Source organism: Geotrypetes seraphini, chromosome 6 (genome assembly GCF_902459505.1).
Source record: "Geotrypetes seraphini chromosome 6, aGeoSer1.1, whole genome shotgun sequence".
NCBI classification, from domain to species: domain Eukaryota; kingdom Metazoa; phylum Chordata; class Amphibia; order Gymnophiona; family Dermophiidae; genus Geotrypetes; species Geotrypetes seraphini.
Window position 1 is genome coordinate 22,566,870 of NC_047089.1, and position 22,213 is coordinate 22,589,082.

The window sequence follows — 22,213 nt, forward strand, 5'->3', positions numbered from 1 at the left end:
GTATTTTATAGACCTCTATCATATCACCCCTGAGCCATCTCTTCTCCAAGCTGAAGAGCCCTAGTCGTTTTAGCCTTTCTTCATAGGGAAGTCGTCTCATCCCTTTTATCATTTTTGTTGCCCTTCTCTGTACCTTTTCTAATTCCACTATATTTTTTTGAGATACAGCGACCAGAATTGCACACAGTATTTGAGGTGCAACATAAGGGCATTATAACATTTTCATCTTTGTTTTCTATTCCTTTTCTGATAATTCCTAACGTTCTACATGCATCACTTTGCACTTGCTCACATTAAACATCATCTGCCATTTTGATGCCCAGTCTCCCAAGTTCCTCTTGCAATTTTTCATAATCCTCTTGTGATTTAACAACTTTGTGGCATCAACAAATTTAATTATCTCACTAGTTATTCCCATTTCTAAATCATTGATAAATATGTTAAAAAGCAGCGGTCCCAGCACAGATCCCTGGGGGACCCCACTATTTACTCCTCTCCATTGAAACTATTAACCATTTAAACCTACTCTCTGTTTTCTGTCTTTCAACCAGTTTTTTATTCATAATAGGACATTACCTCTAATTACATGACTTTCTAATTTCCTCAGAAGTCTTTCATGAGGTGCTTTATCAAATGCCTTTTGAAAACTCAAATACACAATATCAACCAGTTCACTTTTATACAAGTGTTCATTCACCCCTTTAAAGAAATGCATTAGGCTGGTGAGGTAAAATTTCCCTTGACTAAATCCATGCGAGCAAGTTCTCAATAATTCATGCTTATGTATATGTTCTGTCATTTAGTTCTTTATAATGGTCTCTACCATTTCCCCCGGCACTGAAGTCAGATTCACTGGTCTATAATTTCTCGGATCACATCTGGAACCTTTTTAACAATTGGCGTTACATTGGTCAACCTCCAGTCTTCTAAGTCTTCTAGTACTTTACTGGATTTTAAAGAAAAATTACAAAATTAGTAACAAATAATTCTGCCTGGGGAAGCAGAGGGCTTGGAAGAAGCCTGTATATGTGGACTTGTTCTGGGGTCTAGTTGGGACCAGACCGTGATACCTGACTAGAGAAAGACTGTTGCAACTTGTGTTTGAGGCACGGCAGCTGCTGGCCACAAACAGTATCTGGGGCCTTGTAAGCCCAGGCCCATTTCAATACTTCTGCCTTTGAACCAAGACTATTTTCCTTTCCCCGAGCCTGTGAAATAGCAGGGCGCAGGTTTATGAACTAATAGAGAGTTTTTGTTGCACCTTGCATTGTGTCTGTGTGTGCATAGGCTTAACCCCGAAATCTGTTCAGGCTATTACATGTACGAAGAAGATTTTGCTTGCATCAACAGATGAAAAAAATTGAATCTATTTCATGACTCATAAGAATAATAAGTTAGTGTCACAAAAGAATGTGGATTTGCATACGAATAAATTTTAAATGTTGAAGGGTAGGGTTGTAGAGTGAATTGCTATTGGAACTCGTTCTTTTGTTTCACTCTGAATGGTAAATATCAAGGGTAATTCTATATTGGTCCCTTTTTCCAGGTAGGTTATATAAGCACATATCTGAGAGATTGGATAACCTGCCTTGTCAATTGTTCGTTACCCTAGGGCAGTGGTTGGCAAACCGCGGCTCTTTAGCCACTTGAGTGCAGTTCGCGGCTCAGCTAGCTAGAGCAGGGGTTCCCAACTTGCTTCCCTTCCCCGTAAAGAGGACGCTGAAGCGCCAGGCCGACCAATTGCTGCCTGGCTGGCCCGGAACTCCTCTCCAACATCAGAATTGATGTTGGGTGGCGAAAGTTGGTCGGCCCAGCGCTTCAGCGTCCTCTTTATGGGGAAGGAAAGCAGGAAGAGCTCAGAACTCGGTGGTAGCCTGTTCCTCTGATGGCGGTGGTGGCCTGTTCCCCAATGGCGGTGGCTTGGTGGAGGGCAGGGAGAAAGAAATAAAGAAGGGAGACAGAAGACAGAAAGACAAGGAGACAGACAGAAAGGGGGCATGGAGAGAGAGAGAGATAGGGAGACAGACAGAAATAAAAAAGGGGGCATGGAGAAAGAAAGAAAGGGGGCACAGAGAGAGAGAGAAAGAAGGGGGCAGGGTGAAAGAAAGAAAACGTTGGGGGAGGGAATGAAGTCTAGAGGAGATGAAGCATACAGGAGGCTGAAAGAAGGGAAGAAATATTGAATGCATGGTCAGAAGAATAAAGTGCAACCAGAGACTGATGAAATTAGCAGACAACAAAGGTAGGAAAAATGATTTTATTTTCAATTCAGTGATCAAAATGTGTCTGTTTTGAGAATTTATATCTGCTGTCTATATTTTGCACTATGGCCTCCTTTTACTAAACCGCAATAGCGGTTTTTAGTTCAGAGAGCCTATGAGCATTGAGAGCAGCACAGCTCCCTGTACTAAAAACTGCTATCGTGGTTTAGTAAAAAGGGAGGGGGTATATTTGTCTATTTTTATATAGTTGTTACTAAGATGACATTGCATAAAGTCATCTGCCTTGACCTCTTTGAAAATCTGCGGAATATAAATGACAATTAACATTTTCTCTGCACACAGTGTGCTTTTTAAAATTTTATTGTTGATAGATCATTTTGTCTTGGCCAAGAAGGTAAAGGGGAGGGAGGGAGGGAGGGGAGCTGCTGAAAGACATCTAGTAATCCTTGCAGGCTTGACTGTGCAGGGAATTATTTTTGTAAAATCATGTTTTGTTATGTGACTGGAATTATTTAGCCTTTAATTTCTATGAATGAATAGAATGAAAATGATATAAAATTGCTGGCTTGTTTTAATGTGCGTGCGCTGAAGGGAAGTGGAAAGAGAGAGTGGGCTGAGGACGCTGAAGGGAAATAGGGAAGAGAGAGTAGGGAGAAGATGCTGATTTATTAGTGTCCTTGGGGGCAGTGGCGTAGTAAAGGTGAGAGGTACCCCTCCCCCGCACCCTGCTCCTTCCCCAATCCCGCCTCCACGGGCACTCCCCCCTCCCCGTACCTCTAGTTGAAATAGTTGCTCGCAGTGGTCAACCACGTGCTCCTTGTTACCCCATCGGCTGTCCCTCTGATGTCACTTACTACGCACAGCACCCGGAAGCGATGTCAGCGGGAGAACCGATGGGGGTCACGAAAAGCACGTTGCTGACCGCCGCAAACAACTTCAACTAGAGCAGGGATCTAAAAGTCCCTCCTTGAGGGCTGCAATCCAGTCGGGTTTTCAGGATTCCCCCAATGAAAATGCATGAGATCTATATGCATGCATTACTTTCAATGCATATTCATTGGGGAAATCCTGAAAACCTGACTGGATTGTGGCCCTCAAGGAGGGACTTTGAGATCCCTGAACTAGAGGTATGGGAGCAGGGAAGGGGGGCATGCGCATGAAGGGGTGGAGAGAAGGGGTATCAGCGCCCCCATCAGGTCACATATTCCATATCTTTCTTAAAATCTCTGCATTAAAAAGGACCAACTCATTTATGGCATCTGTCTTTTCACTTAGAGAGGACAATCCAAATAGAGGAGTTGTCAGGCAAAATATGCCAGCCACTCAGCGATGGGTTCTTCCAAAGTATACTCGTAACTTGTGAGTTCGCTACAGTCACCAGAGAATTAGAGTTGTATGGGGACAGAAATCCCACCCATCCCCGCCCATATCCTCTCCGTCCCCGCCCGGATCCTCTCTGCCCCCACCAGGATCCTCTCCGTCCCCACCCGTCCCCGCAAGGAATTACCTCCATCCCCGCCTGTCCCCATAAAAAGCAGCAATTTCTTCTGACATGATCATCAATTCCAGTTTCTTTTGTGTTTGCGCTGCTGTTTTCCTTGTGGAATCTCTTTGGTGGAACCCTTTTTTTGTTTTCTGTTCAGGTAATTAACTTATAAACCCCCTCTTTTACTAAGGCTGACATGTCCATTATATTATATGAACGAACCCTGCTTCCAAAGCCTTCCATCCCCGTGGGATTCCCGTTGGCTAGAGGGGGATCCCCGTGGGAGTCCCGTGGGCCAGAGGGGGGTCCCCGTGGGTTAGGGGGGATTCCCATGGGATTCCCGCGATCCCCATTCCCGTGCAGACCTCTACAGAGAATTCTCCTGCCAGCTTTTTTATTCGGACCACACTCAAGAGATTAGACTCTTGATTAAAGGCAGGTTTGCTGAAACACTGTCAGTGTCGAGTCCTTTTCTCCATACCGTGCGCTGTTCATTAATAAAGTATACTTTGGAAGAACCCATCGTTGAGTGGTTAACATCTTTTGCCTCACGACTCCTCTATTTGGATCTGTCTTTTCCAACCATTGTTTTGTTGAGATCAGGGGTTCTAAAACGTCAGCCCTGAGGGCGACAAAGTGGCTGCGTTTCCAGGATAACCATTATGAATATACAAAGCAGCCGTTACCTAATGAGCATGATCTAAGAATAAAGCTAGTTTGCATAGCTTTGGATGGATCATGCCATTGAGTCGGCCACCGACTCATGGCAACATGCACAGTTGAGGAATCCACCCTGTGATGTTTCATAGCAGAGTACAGGAGTGGTTTGCCATTGCCTTCTCCCACGTAGTGTGCGGCTCCACTATGTCACTGCAGCACCTGGTATTCCCAGGCGATCTCACATCCAGATACTAGTGAGGCCCAACCCTACTTAGCTTCCAATAGTAAGAGTGGCCTACTCAGGGCAGCCCGGTAGTAGGCCACTTGCACAGCTTTGCCTCCTCCAAATTTATTCCCGTTTATGGTCCTTGAGGACTGAAGCTGGAATTCTGTGGCTTTAAGTGCCCGATTTTTATAAAGTTACTCCATCCATGCCCATGATCTAGTCTCTGTTCAAGGAAACTTTCCATATAATTATCGAAAAACAGAAAACAGAATAAAAGCCCAAATATGGTACAATACAGTAATTTAAAAAAATGACGGAGATTCCCACGGTCCTCACTTAAGTCACTAAGACAGAGGAGATTTTCTCAAAACAAGGTAGTTAATCCAAAATGCAAAAGCTCCAACCATGGAATGTTCGTCCTCCCTCCCCAGGAATTTATTATTCCATGACTATTATCAACCCACAGTAAGTGAGCCGAGTACAGTTATTCCTAGATAAACATTTATTCTAAATTTGTTAGGAGACAGAACCATGGCTCTTTAATAAGGTCTTTCCCCCTTTGAGTTAACAAAATTCCTTTTCATTGAAAAACAACAGGTGATAACTTATACTGCAATTAACCTTTTCAATTAAAAAGCTTCCATTTTAGAAACCATGGGCATTATTCCTATAAAACTATTTTTATCAGATTAATCACACAGAAAAAAAGGTTTATGGGCGTTCAAGACTCCTCAAACAACGTAAAGGCAACAAGATTAATCACCAGAGTGTTTGACAATTTAGCTTTGACGAATGATGCATCACAGAATGAGCCAAGATAAAGCTACCAGAGATGTATATTCATACCTCCAAAGATTACAGCTTTTTAAAGTAAACTGGCTTTGTTTTATGCCTGCCATTCAACTCTTTTGCAGAGGGCCCAACCTGTCTTCATATAAATACTGTCTGTTTTGCCATGATACATTTATAAAGGGTTTGGTACATGTTAAGGGGTTTGGTTTAGAATAAAATACAGGTCGAGTGGAGGACTTTGCATAAATAGCGCTATCATTTGTAGAACAAAATGGTAGATTAACAGAAGGAAACATGCAGGTAAGCAATATTTCTCAAGGACAGCAAGAGACCTATTCTCATACATGGGTGCTATTACTGAAATATACACAGAGCTTTCTATAGCAGTGTGTTGTACATATGCAAGACTTCCCATGTCTGTATCATGCAGGGTCATAAGAACATAAGAATAGCCCCAGTAGCCCGTTCTCACAGTGGCCAATCCAGGTCACTAGTACCTGACCAAAAAACAAAGAGTAGCAACATTTCATGCTAGCGAACCAGGGCAAGCGGAGGCTTCCCCCCATGTCTTAATAACAGACTATGGGCTTTTCCTCCAGGAATTTGTCCAAACTTTTCTTAAAACCAGCTACGCTATCCGCTTTTACCACAACCTCTGGCAACGCGTTCCAGATCTTAACTATTCTCCGAGTAAAAAAATATTTCCTCCTATTGGTTTTAAAAGCACTTCTATGCAGTTTCTTTGTAATTTTTGACAGAGTGAAAAATCGATCCATTTCTACTCCACTCAGGATTTTGTAGACCTCATTCCCATTTTTTTAATAGACAGTATCAACTCTGAAGGGAGAGTGGTGGGTTTAGTGCAGATCAATATCTTGCTATCCTTGGAGAATACTTATCATAAGTAAGCTACAAGGGTCATTTCATAAATAATGAACTATTTTTTTTAAATTTACATGTTTTGTTTTGTTTTTCAAGTATTTCTTTACAATCGTTCAACATGGTCTCCCTGCTTTGAATGACCAAGTCCCAACGTCTGGGAAGCTTCATTATTCCAACCATCACTGTTTTTATTCAGTTGTCGAATGGCGGAAAAAAGCTTTTCCAGAGATGCAAAACGATGTTCACACATAGATTGTTTCAACTTTGGAAAAGGGTCGAAGTCTGGTGGACTCATGTCTGAACTGTAGGAGGCATGAGGTAACACCAGTCAATAGCAAAAGAAAAATTCCTTCCGGGCCGCTATTTGGTTATAATGAAGGAACAAGATCAGCTATCTCCAAAATAAGATAAGTGCTACCTTTAGCATAAGTGTTTATGGTTTAGATGTTGGTTTTAGAATTTCTCTCTTACTCCAAGTTTCCAAGTTTATTAAAAATTTGTTATACTGTCTATTTGGGCTTCTAGTCGGTGTACATCATTAAAAGAAAAAGTTTAAAATACATATGATAAAATGTGAAATTAATAAAGACAGATGTTACTGGGTGCCTGATGTACAATGGACAAACTAGTTTGGATGAATATATACAAAAGGAGAACAAGTAGAACTACAATCTTAAAAGAAAAGAACAACAAAGGGAAAAAAGGAGGAAGGGGGAAGAGAGTTTAGGATCATCCAGTTGTCCTTAAAAGGACAGTTATATTCCAAACGCGTCATTGAACAAGAAAGTTTTTAAATTTAGACTTAAAATAAATTAAGGTTGTTTCTTCTCTTAAATAACTTGGGGCTCCTTTTACTAAACTGCGATAGCGCTCACGGAATTGCCGCACGCACTAAACCCGTGCTACGCAGCTAGAACTAACTCCAGCTCAATGCTGGTGTTAGCTTCTAGCGTGCGGGGCAATTTATATAACAGTTTTTTAAGGTTTATAAATGTTTAATATGTGGATAAGATATATTTGATATGGAGCACTTATCATAAACCCTAATAACCAATGGATAATTTGATGGATGAGGGGGGGGAGGGTTATTACTCTTTATAAGTCATGTAAGGATATTAAGTGTTGTTTTCCGTATAAAATGTATTCTTTACTGTTTTTCACTCATTGAAAGTGTAAAAATGAATAAAGAATAAATATATACAGTGGTACCTCGGTTTGCGAGTGTTTTTCAAGACGAGCAAAACATTTGCAAATTTGGTGCCTCGTAAACCGAGCTTGCCTCGCTGTACGAGCGCCCCCCCCCCCCCCTCCGCGAACCGGCACCCTCCCCCCCGCGATCTGGCACCCCCCCAGCCGCCATCGGGCACCCCCCCCGGCCGCCATCGGGCGCCCCCCCTGCCGCCACCTGAGATCCCCCAACCCACACGAACCCTCTTCTTACTTCCAGTGTAGCCTCCACATCGGCACCAGCATGTTCTGTGCCCGAAAATCTGCTTCCTGTGCCAGGCCTTGAGCATGCGTGCATGCTCAAGGCCCGGCACAGGAAGCAGATTTTCGGTCACAGGACATGCTGGTGCCGGCGATGCCGATGCGGAGGCTACACTGGAAGTAAGAAGAGGGTTCGGGTGGGTTGGGGGATCTCAGGTGTCGATGGGGGGGGGGTGTCGGTGGCGGCGGGGGGGGGGGTGCCGGATCACGAGGGGGAGGGTGCCCGTTCGCGGGGACAAAATATTAATTTAATTGAGGTGTTCTGCATGATCTGTAGACTTATAAAGCTTCTCTTGTAAGATTTTTTTTTTTTGTCCTTGTAAGACTCCTTTTTCTTTTCTTTTTTGTCTGTATTGTACGTATAGTGCTCATTACTGACAGAGGAAAGCTGTGTCGCACATTTACTACCCCGTAATAGTTTCATAGTTTATTAAAGTTTGATTAAACGCTAAACATAAAATTCAAAGCGTTGTACATTTTAAAAAATACATGACAATTAAAAAGGGGGAATTAACCTAAAAACACAAACATGACTTACCATAGACCTACTAACTTAACATAGGGTAGGATAGTAAAACAGGAGGAGAGGAGGGAGAACTACATTTTTGAAGAAAAAGAGAAAAAAGGGGGGAAAAAACATCAGGGAGGGGAAGGGGTAAGGCAAAAACGGCAAAATATCAAGAATGGTAAATTACTCACAGGCATCTTTGAATTATTTTTTATTTTTATTTTTATGTTTTAGTTTTTAATTTCCACACCTCTACCCCTGTATTGGAAAATTTGAATCATCCCAATATTTAATTGATTATTATTATTATTATTATTATTCTTTACAATTATCTTTTTAACTATCTTGGTTTTAATATTGTACTTGTACTTATTAGGACCCCTGATGAAGATTATACGAAACACGGACCGTGTTGGGTCCCTTGCCTGGTAAAAGGTTTTTAATCTAATGTTTTATTCGTTATAAATAAAGGCTGCCTGCATCGTGTACAAAGTCTGCAGTTTTTTGTTTTGTTTGCTCTGGATTGTTTTTCACTGCAGACAGTTGGACCATTGTTTTTCTACTTCGGTTGGGCTTGCATCTTTGAAAAGAAAACATTTTAAACTGCCCTTAAATTTATCTCGATTTTGTTCTGCTCTAATATGTGATGGGAGGGAATTCCAGATAATAGGAGCTGCGACAGAAAAAAATAGAGGTATGGCGGGTACCAATAATTCTTAACGAAGGGATATAAAGAGTATGTAGCAATGCAGATCTTTGGGATCAGAAGCCTATTAATAAATGCAGGCTCATTGGTCTTTTGGGATTTGAAAGTTAAGAGAGCAATTTTGTATGTAAGCCGGTGGGGGGATGGGAAGCCAATGAGACTTCTTTAGTAGGGAAGTGACGTGATCGTATTTTTTTTTGAAGGTGTAATGATTTTGATGGCCGTGTTTTGGATCATTTGGAGCCGCCTGATATCAGCCTTTATACAGCTAATTACAATAATCGATTTTTGAAATAATAATAAGAAGTGGCGATTGAGCCATGAAACACGGGTCCACATGGGGGGGGGGGGCATGTTTTTGAAACAGAGATGCTCACCTGGTTGCATTGTATTTGTTGCAGTATTTTCAGCCTTTCGGAGGTTTTTTGTGCCTATGATGCCTGGGAAGTTGAGCTATCTTTGTGGCTCTTTCCAATTCTGAGGCTTTTTTCCTCCGTTAATTTAAGATGAAGCGGTAATCTGTGGGACATTGTTATCTCCTACACCTTCACTAGATAGACATAAAAGCAGATTACGTGGTATAATGACTGGGGTAGCCATGAAAATGGTTACTAAAAATTGGAAGAATTTTGACAGATTAAATTTCACTTTTTGGTGGAATTCATTAGGCTTGTGTTATAAATACGAGAAAATGAATTCTGAACTAATGGGTAATAATAAGTTGTTTAAACTGATGTGGGGTCCATTGACCAATTTTATCAATCTTAATTAAATAGTTTATCCCCTTATTTCCGGTTTGATTTGCACATGCAGGGAAGGGGGGTGGGTGGGAGGGAGAGGGATATTATATTTGGATTTGTTTATTAAATTACATGCATGTACTGTTGTATGATTTATTGAACACACTGGAATTAGGGTGGGTGGGTGGGATGGAGGGGGGTGAAAATGGTTTCTCATATATTTATTGATTGATGTAAGTGCTGTTTTTCAAATTACTGGTATGTATTCCTTTATGCACTGTTTTTAGACTGAAAAATTAATAAAGATATACAAAAAAAAAATTGTTAGTAGTATCGCGGGTGAAGTTACAATGGCGTTGTATAGCTTGTAGTGATATGTTTGTTCCACCACTTCTTCTTGAGCAGTGTATTATAATGCTCATTACATAAATTCCTAGCTTACAATTTTTGTGTGCTGTTACATACAATAGTTTAAAAGCAATTTTCCATCTTTTTGTGCAATAATGCATATTTGGAATTCACTATAAATATGATGTTAAATAAAAATTAAAGTAAAAAAAAAAGGTGAATCTCTCAAAGCATGATCACTACCTATAAGTGACTGATTGGAGCCCTATGATTGCTTCTGCCAAATACTAACAAAGGTTTGACTTAGCTACATAAAAGAAACCCAACAGAAGTTATCAAACAGAATACATCAAGCTTGAGTGTTTGTGGGTTGTTGTTTTTTTTTTACTTGGGTGGGGGATAATCTTAAAAGCCATTTCTAAACACAAATCAATGCTTTAGGTGTATAAATAGGTGCTTATGAGAGCACACATTCAATATGTGAGTACACTTCTCCCTCCGTATTCGCGGGGGATGCGGGTAGAACATAGCCATGAATACCGTAAAAACCGCAAATAACTTTTTGCATGTTATTCACGGTTTTTTCGATAAAATAGACCTGAAAAAGATAATAAACCGTGAATAACCCGACCTGCGATTTGCTCCGTACAACGCCGGGAGCAGCCATTTCCACCAGGAACCACCGGGAGCAGCGATTTACAATGTGAAACGCCGGGTTCAGTGACAAAAATTAGGGGCGAAGTCAGCAGCCGAAAAATTGTGAATAAGTGAATACGCAGATACGGAAACTGCGGATAAGGAGGGAGAAGTGTAAAGTTAAATGCATAGAATCTAACCAATCAGAGACATTTCTGGTATTGGAGGGATATGCATTTATACAAGCACTTTTGGAATTTTGAGGATATGCATTTAAATAACTCCAGACTTTTGCCCAGAAACAACTAGGTAAAGACCAAGGGCTCCTTTTACTAAGGTGCGTTAGGGCATTAACACGCGGATTAGTGCACGCTGAATTGCCTCGCGTGCTACACCTTAACGCCAGCATTGAGCTGGTTATAGTTCTAGCCGCATAGCGCACGGTAATATCCTGCGTGCGCTAAAAATGCTAGTGCACCTTAGTAATAGGAGTCCTAAATTCATTGCAAAAGGGTTCATAGACAACCCCGCGAAAGACAAAGGTGCGCGCCGACAACTGAGCGCAAGATGGAGGCGCGCGCCGAAGAAAATTACAGTTTTTAGGGGCTCCGACGGGGGGTTTTGTTGGGGAGCCCCCCCAGTTTACTTAATAGAGATCGCGTCGGCATTGTGGCGGGTTTGGGGGGTTGTAACCCTCCACATTTTACTGTAAACTTAACTTTTTCCCTAAAAACAGGGAAAAAGTGAAGTTTTCAGTAAAATGCGGGGGGTTACAACCCCCCAAGCCCCCCACAACGCCCCCACAACGCGGCGCGATCTCTATTAAGTAAAGTGGGGGGTTCCCCCCCATGACCCCCCGTCAGAGCCCTAAAAACAGTAATTTTCTGTGGCGCGCACCTCCGCGCTGCGCTCAATTGTCTGTGCGCGCCTTTGTCCCGGCGCACTTTTGACCTGACACCTTGCAAAAGTATGCACTCGATTATAATATTGCCTGCTCAGCATTTATCATTCCATACAAAAAATATCACGTGAAACTCTCTACGTGGCCAATTTCAAATGTTTATGCTTATTAGATTCTTGATATACCAACCTTCCTATGGTACAAACAAAACTGTGTATCTATTGCATAAATCTTACTTGTTGGTTACTGCTTCCATGAACTCATCAATCAGCTCATCGTACTCTTTGCCGCGAACTCGTCTGTGCTTCAGTCCAATGTACAGTGGATCATTAAGGAGATGCTGGACAAGAAATAATCATCATACTCAGAATGTATACTGAACTTTTTCATGAAGAAGGCATCTCAAATTGGAAAAATTACAATAGGCTTAGCTACACATTTTGGTGGAATTCATGTCATATTTTTAAAATGGAAAGATCAATTGCCATACAAAAAGGGAATTATAATAATTTTAAAATGATTTGGGGGCCATTAACAAATTATTGCAATGAATAGACATCATTTTTCTAATGAAAGTACATTTACATATGGGGGGAGAGGGGAGGGTAAATAGTTATTTTAAAGGTCTGATTTATAGATTGAAATATAATATATAAATGATATTTTGAATTAAATTAATTGTGGGATGTGTGGTTGGGGGGGAATAAATTCATGAATGTAAAATCATAATTGTATGAATATCAAGTGATATGTAACAGTTAATATGATGTAGTATTGTGCACTTGTTGTAAGATGGAAAAATGAATAAAGAATTAAAAAAAAAAAAAAAAGAAGGCATCTCAAAGATCTCTGCAAGGTAATAGTTCAGAAACGTGCACGAGTCAAACGCACGTTGCAAAAGTTTTACATAGAATTTTTACTCCACATTTAGAAACCAAAATTGTATGCCAATCCTAAACCATACTGTGATATCTGTTTAAGGACTAGAAGACAGTTTGATTGTTCAAACTCTTCAAAGTCTGTGCAGTAGCCAGAAGTAAGAGGGTTTTTGTTTTCTGCTGGTATTTTGAAAGTACAGACACCTAATTTAGCCTCTGCATAAGCCTCTGGGAAATGACAGGAGAGAGAGGGAATGGATTAGATCAGCGGTCTCAAACTCAAACTCTCTGCAGGGCCACATTTTGGATTTGTAGGTACTTGGAGGGCCTCAGAAAAAATAGTTAATGTCTTATTAAAGAAATGACAATTTTGCAAGAGGTAAAACTCTTTATAGTTTATAAATCTTTCCTTTTGGCTAAGTCTTAATAATAATATTGTCATTTATAGCTAAAGAGACATATGATCAAGAAACTGTTTTATTTAACTTTTGTGATTATGATAAACATATGGAGGGCCTCAAAATAGGACCTGGCGAGCAGTGAGTTTGAGACCACTGCTAGAGGCTAAAGCTCTTTATACCTGCATTGTGATGTCATAGAACTTTATGGTTAGAAACATAGTAACATGATGGCAGATAAAGGCCAAATGGCCCATCCACAGCATCCACTATCTCCTCCTCTCCCTATTGGCTAAGGCTCTTAACATTTGCATCTCCTCTTCCTATAGGTTAAGGCTCTTTACACCTGTATTGTGATGTCATAGAATTTTATGGTTATAGAAACATAGTAACATGATGGCAGATAAAGGCCAAATGGCTCATCCAGGCATCCACTATCTCTTCCTCTCCCTATTGGCTAAGGCTCTTAACATTTGCATCTCCTCTTCCTATAGGCCAATGGTCTCCAACTCAAACCCTTTCCAGGGCCACATTTTGGATTTGTCGGTACTCGGAGGGCCTCAGAAAAAAAACAGTTAATGTGTTATTAAAGAAATGACAATTTTGCATGAGGTAAAACTCTTTATAGTTTCTAAATCTTTCCTTTTGGCTAAGTCTTAATAATAATTTTGTAATTTATAGCTAAAGAGACAGCTTATCAATATCCATTCTAAGTCCAAAACAGCATCACGTTATTATTCTTGTACTTATTCCCTGATTTTATCACCCTTTGCGTAATGATGCCCATATTCTATAAATGATGCCTTAAATTAGGAACCAGTAGGTGCCCCACCAGCACCTAACTTCAGCGTAAAATGCCGTTAATAAAAGATGAAAGGCAGTTAAAAAAAAAAAAAAAAAAAAAATGCAGGCACCTGCATCGCGGCTACAGAGGCGCTTTACGATGCCTAATGCCTCGGTAGGCATGCCTAATGCCGGAAGCGGCGTTTGCGTCGTAAAACACCTCTGTAGGCCTTGGAAACCCTGGCTTACATTTCACACACTAGGTAAACCAAAGAAGGAGTGGGGAAGGGACTGAACACATCAACCTTAGGGAACAAGTACAATACAGTGGTACCTTGGATTACGAGCATAATCCGTTCCAGGAGCATGCTCGTAATCCAAAATGCTCGTTTATCAAAGCGAGTTTCCCCATAGGAAATAATGGAAACTCGCTTTGATGCGTTTCCCCCCCCCCCGAGAATCGGCATTGCTCCCCTCGAAGGCCCCCCCCCACGCGATCAGGCACCCCCCCTGCGATCCGGCACCCCCCCTGACACAATTGGGCACCCCCCCATCCGCCACGATCTGACATCCCCCCCAACACAATTGGGCACCCCCCCACCGCTTCTTACCCTCATCTGGGCACTCTTGAAGATCGGCCTCCTCGTCTGCTGGGCCTTGAGCATCTGAGCATGCTCAAGGCCCAGCAGACGAGGAGGCCGATCTTCAAGAGTGCCCAGATGAGGGTAAGAAGCGGCGGGGGGTGCCCAATTGTGTCGGGGGGGGTCGGATAGTGGCGGGGGTGTGTGCCGGTTTGAGGCAGGGGGGGGTGCCGGATCGCAGGGGGGTTGTGCCGGATTGCAGGGAGGGTGCTTGTAAATCGAGCCATGCTCGGTTTCCGAGGCACCGATTTTGCAAATGTTTTGCTCGTCTTGCAAAACACTCGCAAACCGGTGCACTCGTAAACCGAGGTACCATTGTATTATTATAAGCAAAAATAACATAAAATCCTATCATATATGTTCAAGGTTTATTAAAAATTTGATTAATCTCCTATTAACCTTATAGGTGATATACAATACATGTAAAACCAACCCTTATAAAAAGTCCCCAAGCCTTGTGAATTTTGTGCTCACAAAACTGTATTTGTTCCTTAAGGTTGACGTGTTCAGTCTCTTCCCTACTCCTTCTGGTTCGTGGGGTTATTTTTCCTTCCTTTTGGACTACATTTCACAAAGCCATGATTCTATAAACAGCACCATTGCGTGACTGATACATGATCGGCGGCCGCCGACCATGGCACCGTTTATAGAATCCAGGCCCGAGTGCCTTATTTCTATAACTGAAAACTGGATCAGAAAAGTCTGTGAGTGGTTACAGTGTTTTACACTGGGACAGCTGAGCTCTTTCAATAACTAGAGAGGATCAGAGAAAAAGTTTGCTTCAGCATTTTTCAGCAAACTACTCCAGCCTGCCTGATTCAGTGCCCTCAGGAATCCAAACTAATTGGAAATAGTTTCTGCGGGATTGATTTTCCCTTACCAACAGTTGCTGGATATGGGCCCGACAAGTGCCCGATTCCTGTTTTAAAATATGCAACTCACCCTCTACTGATGAGATTAATTGCTCATGCATTATTCCCCAGATCAAATTGGATGTAGTTCAATTTATCATTAATTAGTAGGTTGCCTGTCAGGATTTGAAAAGGCAAGGTGTTCATCGTTGATTTGACAGTGCATTCAGATTGTGGTAAACAAAGTGCATTTGATTCTGGGGGATCACAGGGATCCTCACCAAGGTCCTGGCGTTATCCTGGGAAGATGTATTTCCTCAATGTTTGTTGCTGAGCCAGTCTGGTGTGTTTTGTGACTCTCAGCGCCAACTGTGAGGAATTCTCCCCATTAATAATTCCGTAAGACTGAAAGGCAGGGAGGGAGGGAAGGGATAAAAATTTTTATCTATTAGTATCATAAATGATAGAATTTCAATGATGTATTTATTGACAAATGTTTAATATATATGTATTTGTTGTAAGATGAAAAATTAATAAAGAATTTAAAAAAAAAAAAAAAAATAATACCGATTCAGATGTTCAAATACTTGAAAGGTATTAAACGTAGAACAAAATCTATTCCGGAGAAAGGAAAACGGTAAAACTAGAGGGCATGATTTGAGGATGAGGGGTGGTAGATTCAAGAGTAATGTTAGGAAATTCTTCTTTATGGAGAGGGTGGTTGATGCGTGGAATGCGCTCCCGAGGGAGGTGGTGGAGAAGAAAACGGTGACAGAGTTCAAACAAGCATGGGATGAACACAGAGGATCTCTAATCAGAAAATAATGGGTATACATTGAAGGAACTAAGGTCAGTCAGTACTAGGCAGGCTTGCATGGCCTGTGTCCCATATATGGACATTCAGTTGAGGATGGACTGGGGAGGGTTTTGATGGTTAAGATGGGCTGGAGTGAGGTTTGACGGAGACTCCAGTAGATGTAACCTAAGCACACTAAGGGGCAGGGCTCTGGGTTTCTGGTCCAGAAATATCTAAGAAAAAGGACCATTTAAACTAAACAATCACAGTGGTATCTTGGATTACGAGCATAATCCATTCCAGGAGCATGCTCGTAATCCAAAATGCTCGTATATCAAAGCAAGTTTCCCTATAGGAAGTAAGGGAAACTTGCTTTGATATGTTCCCACCCCAAACCTTTCCTCCACCCCCCCCCCCCGAGGCCAGCAGCGCTGCTCTCCCCCCCCACGAGAACCGGCATTGCTCCCCCCGAAGGCCCCCCATGGCGAACGGGCACCCTCCCCCCCGGCGATCCGGCACCCCCCCGCCGCCATCATGCACTACCACCCCCGCCATCAGGCACCCCCCGCCGCCACCGGCACCCCCCGCCGCCACCGGCACCCCCCTGCCGCCACCTGAGATCTCCCAACCTACCCGAACCCTCTTCTTACTTCCAGTGTAGCCTCCGCATCGCCAGCATCAGCATGTCCTGTGCCCGAAAATCTGCTTCCTGTGCCGGGCCTTGAGCATGCGCGCATGCTCAAGGCCCGGCACAGGAAGCAGATTTTCGGGCACAGGACATGCTGGTGCCGATGCGGAGGCTACACTGGAAGTAAGAAGAGGGTTCGGGTGGGTTGGGGGATCTCAGGTTGCGGCAGGGGGGGGTACCCGATGGCAGCGGGGGGGGAAGGGGGGTGCCCGATGGCGGCTGGGGGGTGCCGGATCGCGGGGGGGAAGGTGTCGGTTCTCGGGGGGGGGGGGCGCTCGTACAGCGAGGCAAGCTCGGTTTACGAGGCACCAAATTTGCGAATGTTTTGCTCGTCTTGCAAAACACTCGTAAACCGAGGTACCACTGTACTTTATAGAGCATGTATGGTTGGGCAGACTGGATGGACCACTCGGGTCTTTATCGGCCGTCATTTACTATGTCACTATGATGTCAATTCAGTTCATACAGGTGGCCCCACTCTGGGTTCTGCCCTGAATTAAGATACATGGCCACGGAGAAAATTTGGGATTTAGGAGCAGAGTCAGACACAAGCTGTCATCACAGGACTGAGTGTAGTGAAATTCTGAGTACAAATTTGGGCAATCAGCGCCATTAAGTTTTCAGAGAGACCAATTTAGGAGCCCAGCTCTCAAAGTTAGGAACATAAATGCTTTAAATATCAGGCCTGTTGAGAGCAATTTTGAAAGCCATGCAAAAGTACAGCTAAAAGCACATTTTAGGTTACATAATGCATACAATTTTAGTCATATTTCAGGGAGACAATCTTGAGGGCATGTTTTGGGCCTTTCAAATGGACATGTGTTTTTTTTCCGTAAATGTTCTAGCTGCATAAAAGCAGGTACAAAGGACTATGGATACTTCAACAAAGTACATGTATATGTTCCTTTGGAAATTTGGTACAAAGTCTGCAAGTCAAATGTTCCTGCAGACTTATGCCAGTTTGTAAAATTGCCTCCATAATAGATGAGTATGGTACTTTATTACAGCGATAAATATAGCATTGGGGGTTTTGTTTTTTGCTCCAATAATTACTTGCCATTTCATTAGAAAACTCACAAAAAAAGTCTGTACTGCAGATTGAGTCTAAAGTTTTGTTTAAATTTTCATGCATTTGCTATAAATCAATCTTCGGTTTGTCACCAGGTTATCTTGTTTCCAATTTTTCTTTGAACCAGTCAAATAAGATTACACGCAGAGTGTCTAGATAGGTTCCTAAAAGAAAAGGGGATTGAGGGGTACAGATAGAAGTAGAGGTAGGTTATAGGAATAGTCAGAAACCACTGCACAGGTCATGGACCTGATGGGCCGCCGCGGGAGCGGACCGCTGGGCGCGATGGACCTCTGGTCTGACCCAGTGGAGGCAACTTCTTATGTTCTGTTTACATATCCCTCCACAAAATTCTGTCGTTATAAGAAGTTTCTTGTTTCAGGCTGCTAAATTGAATGTATGGTTCGGTAAAATTATGTTAGAGGTCCCTTCTTATTTTAGAAAATTGTTAAAGACATAACTATTTGACAGGCTTGTATCATAATATTTCTTTTTTTTTTTTTTTTTTAGTCCTTTACATTCATAATTTGATGTACTTTTATCTGCTTTGTATGTACCAGCTCCATTTGTTGTGAACCGTCTAGAACCATTTTGGTCTGGCGGTATATAAAAATTAAATTACTATTAATATGATTATTTAAAAGAAAGTATATCAACATATAGGGCTCCTTTTACGAAGGTGCGCTAGTGTTTTTAGTGCGCATAAGCCGAAAAACTACCGCCTGCTTAAAAGTAGGCGGTAGCGGCTAGCGTGCTAAAACCGCTAGCGCACCTTTGTAAAAGGTGCCCATAATTTATCGTTGAAATGACAATTTGTTGAATGTGGACTCTTCACTGCAGTATGCCGCTTTCTTGAAGCGGTCCAGAGGAAGGCGACGAAAATGATAGGAGGCTTGCGCCAGAAGACGTATGAGGAGAGACTGGAAGCCCTGAATATGTATACCCTAGAGGGACAGGGGAGATATGATTCAGAAGTTCAAATACTTGAAGGGTATTAACGTAGAACAAAACCTTTTCCAGAGAAAGGAAAATGGTAAAACCAGAGGACATAATTTGAGGTTGAGGGGTGGTAGATTCAGGGGCAATGTTAGGAAATTCTACTTTACGGAGAGGGTGGTGGATGCCTGGAATGCGCTCCCGAGAGAGGTGGTGGAGAGGAAAACGGTGACTGAGTTCATAGAAGCGTGGGATGAACACAGAGGATCTAGAATCAGAAAATGATATTAAATATTGAACTAAGGCCAGTACTGTGCCTGTATATGGCCGTTTGGTGGAGGATGGGCTGGGGAGGGCTTCAATGGCTGGGAGAGTGTAGATGGGCTGGAGTAGGTTTTAACGGAGATTTCGGCAGTAGGAACCCAAGCACAGTACCGGGTAGAGCTTTGGATTCTTGCCCAGAAATAGCTAAGAAGAAAAAAATTAAAAAATTTAAATTGAATCAGGTGGGGCAGACTGGATGGACCATTCGGGTCTTTATCTGCTGTCATCTACTATGTTACTATGTTATGTTATTATTATCAGCAGCGCCTCTGATATACAGCGTCAGCATCTATAAGACAAACTTGGTTATTCTTATTAAATAGGATTTTTTGGACCCCAGTTCGTTTGAATAAGGTAGATAGTTCTAAGTCTAATAGATGCTAGCATTGTCACATTGATATAGGGACCTTGGGTCATCTGTTGTATTATTGTCCAATGATACTTAATTTCTGGAAGTCAATTTGGGGACAATAATTATTATTCTTGAGTCATCAATCCCGTTAACCTACGAAGCCATAATTTATGGTACAATATTGCATATTAAGCCTTCTTTAGATAGATATAAAAGCCGGCTCTTCTTGATTATGACCAGAATAGCCATCCAGATGATTACACGTGACTGGAAGAGTTACGACAGACTGAATTACACATTTTGGTGGGCAAATATTTGTTCCACATATAAGTATGAGAGAATGCATGCGGAGTGTTTGGAGTCTAGTATGCATATGTTGAATTGCAATGAATGCCAGGTATCTCCCTTTTTACAGATTCCTTACACATCCAGATGGGGTGGGGTGGGGGGAGGGGAAGGTATTTGGGATTGCTAAAGGTATTTATCTATAATATTGCAATAATATATGCATGTGCAGTATAATAGTTATATGAAGAAGGGAGGGAGAAAAGGATTGGTAATGTATTAATTTTGTGTATTTTAAGTGCGTTATGTATAATGCTCATGTTTAATATAGCTGTATTGCACTGTCAAAATTTGAAAATCAATAAAGAATTTAAAAAAAAAAAGAAGCCTCTGCCTCTTAATTCAGTGGTTGGCATTCAGCATAAAAAAAGACATTTCTGGCAGCAAGCTACTGCTTACTCAGCTGAAGCCCAGTTTCCAGCTGCTACCAATGTTCTTTGCCACCCAGGAGCATTTTCAAACATTTTTAGCTGGTACTTATGATTGCAGGATCAGCAAGACCAGCAGTAAAGGACTGCTGACCCACAAGCTTTTCAAAACGCTTGCAGAAGCACAGAACTTGGTGTAGTTCGGTCAAGGAGATTAGAATTCTGTAAGGAGCGATTGTTGATTTTGCCCTTTGATCATACACGTCCAGGGGGGGTAGGGGGGGTAGATACTTTTAATTAGAGTGCAATTGTTGGATATGTATAAAGGGGGGGATGATATATGTATTTGTCTTGAATATAATTTGATAGAAGTTAAGTGTTGTTAAAGTGTAAAATGTCTTTAAAATATGTTGCACTTATTTTTGGCTTTAAAATGAATAGATATTAAAAAAAAAAAAAAAAAAAAGATCTGAAAATGTGTTTGTATAGTGGACCAACAGGAATTGAGCAAGGAGAGAACCCTGTTGCTAGTGTTATCAGATTTAACATATGTAAAATCCGGATCCCTAAACCTGCCCGCCCAGTTCCACCCATCCCTGCCATGTCCATGCCAAACCCCAGCCCCACCCCTTCAGCCACCTCATCTCAGTTGGGAGAGCATCCGGATAAAGTGCCATCTAAAAAGAGGACATGTCCGGGTAAGTCCAGACGAGTGGTAACCCTACCTGTTGCCCACTTTTCTCTGGGAGGAGACACAATATGAGCTAATAGCATTTTAACTGCATTATTGGTACATGGCCAAAAATGCTATTGACAACTGTGATGACTTGTGGCAACTTTCCTCTCTGTCGGATGTATAGGAAGAAAATATCCTTTTTTTTTACCCTTGGGAGAGTGTCAAGACTGCCGGGTGTCCTCAAGTGCAACCAAGTAAAGAATTGCTTATTTAAACCAAATGCATGGCATTACCTCATTGTCTGTGCCAACATCTAGGAGTACAGGGAGGCACTGCTGTGGTTGAACGCCCCCACAAGCTGTGTACAGGGCAAGCTTGCCTACTGGAATCCCCATGCCGTAACTTCCCAGATCGCCAAGGCCAAGAATGCGCTCCCCATCAGTAACCACTATTGCCTAGACATAAATAAATAACTCTTTAAATATGGAAGTATGATGCCATTTAACAGTTCTAGCATTACACACTAAAATCTCAATGAAATGCCTAATACAATTTTAGGATATTGCAATATTTGAAAATTGTAAAGCTAATAAATGACTCGTTCTTGCACATAATATAAAGCAATGATTCTGTTGACTAAAGGATATACAGATATTAGGTACTTAAGACTCAGGAGACAGACCCCTGTGATCAACCCCCACGATTTTGATAATCAAACAGTCTCAATCAGCCTTCCTTCCTCTGTTACGCTCGTTTGTAGACAGAGACAAGACCAGGAGATGGTGAATATTATACACCCCCCCACTGCAAATAATTCTGTAACGATACAGGGCATGTGTGTTACTAAGGTCCTGCAGGCCGTATGGGGACCATTAAAAAAAAGTTGCATCAACCACACTGATGGTTAAAAAGCAAATACATTGGAAGAGACAAGGATTTAATTATTCAATAATCAAAAACTGCTGCCACTTTTCTTAACAAGGAGGCTTATTACCAGTTTTATTCCATTTGTTTTAACAAAGTTACTTAACCCTCTATCACTTCTTACCACACATACCAAAAACAAAGTGTGAATTGAAGGTGCAATAACTCAACATTACAATCCTGTTACTGCAGCATTAAATGGACACTTTCAGCAGCAACATTATGTTATTTTTTTTAAATTATTTTATTTTAGAAATTTTTACATTATTTAACAAGCATATCATCTTGTACAGAAAGTGCAATTAAGAAAACATAATATTGAACATAACATTAAAATTACTTTCTATCCCAAAAAAATAATTCTCAACTTAATCACATACTAGTCCTCAAAATTAGGATCCAAGACTTAAGAAACGGAGTGATTTAAAGGTACAAAATAACAACCAAACGAAATCACATTATCTGATACTGAAAAGGAGCTAATTATTCCTTGGACGCTGATTTTTCTTCATTCCCAAGGCGCTTCGTGGAGAGGAAGGCCGTCAAATGAGCTGGTTCAAAAAACATATATTTCAAAGTATGATACCTT

General features: G+C 41.7%; 1 protein-coding gene across 1 annotated transcript in view; it reads right to left on the bottom strand.

The window, feature by feature from the left end:
* ME3 (malic enzyme 3) overlaps positions 1-22,213 on the bottom strand; it is a 204,977-nt gene that overhangs the window by 76,221 nt on the left and 106,543 nt on the right. Inside the window, exons 6-7 of the mRNA XM_033949442.1 lie at positions 20,994-21,155; positions 11,832-11,935 (exon numbers count right to left, since the gene is read on the bottom strand). Of these exons, the coding sequence (XP_033805333.1) occupies positions 11,832-11,935; positions 20,994-21,155 (266 nt within the window). The remainder of the gene's footprint in view (positions 1-11,831; positions 11,936-20,993; positions 21,156-22,213) is intronic.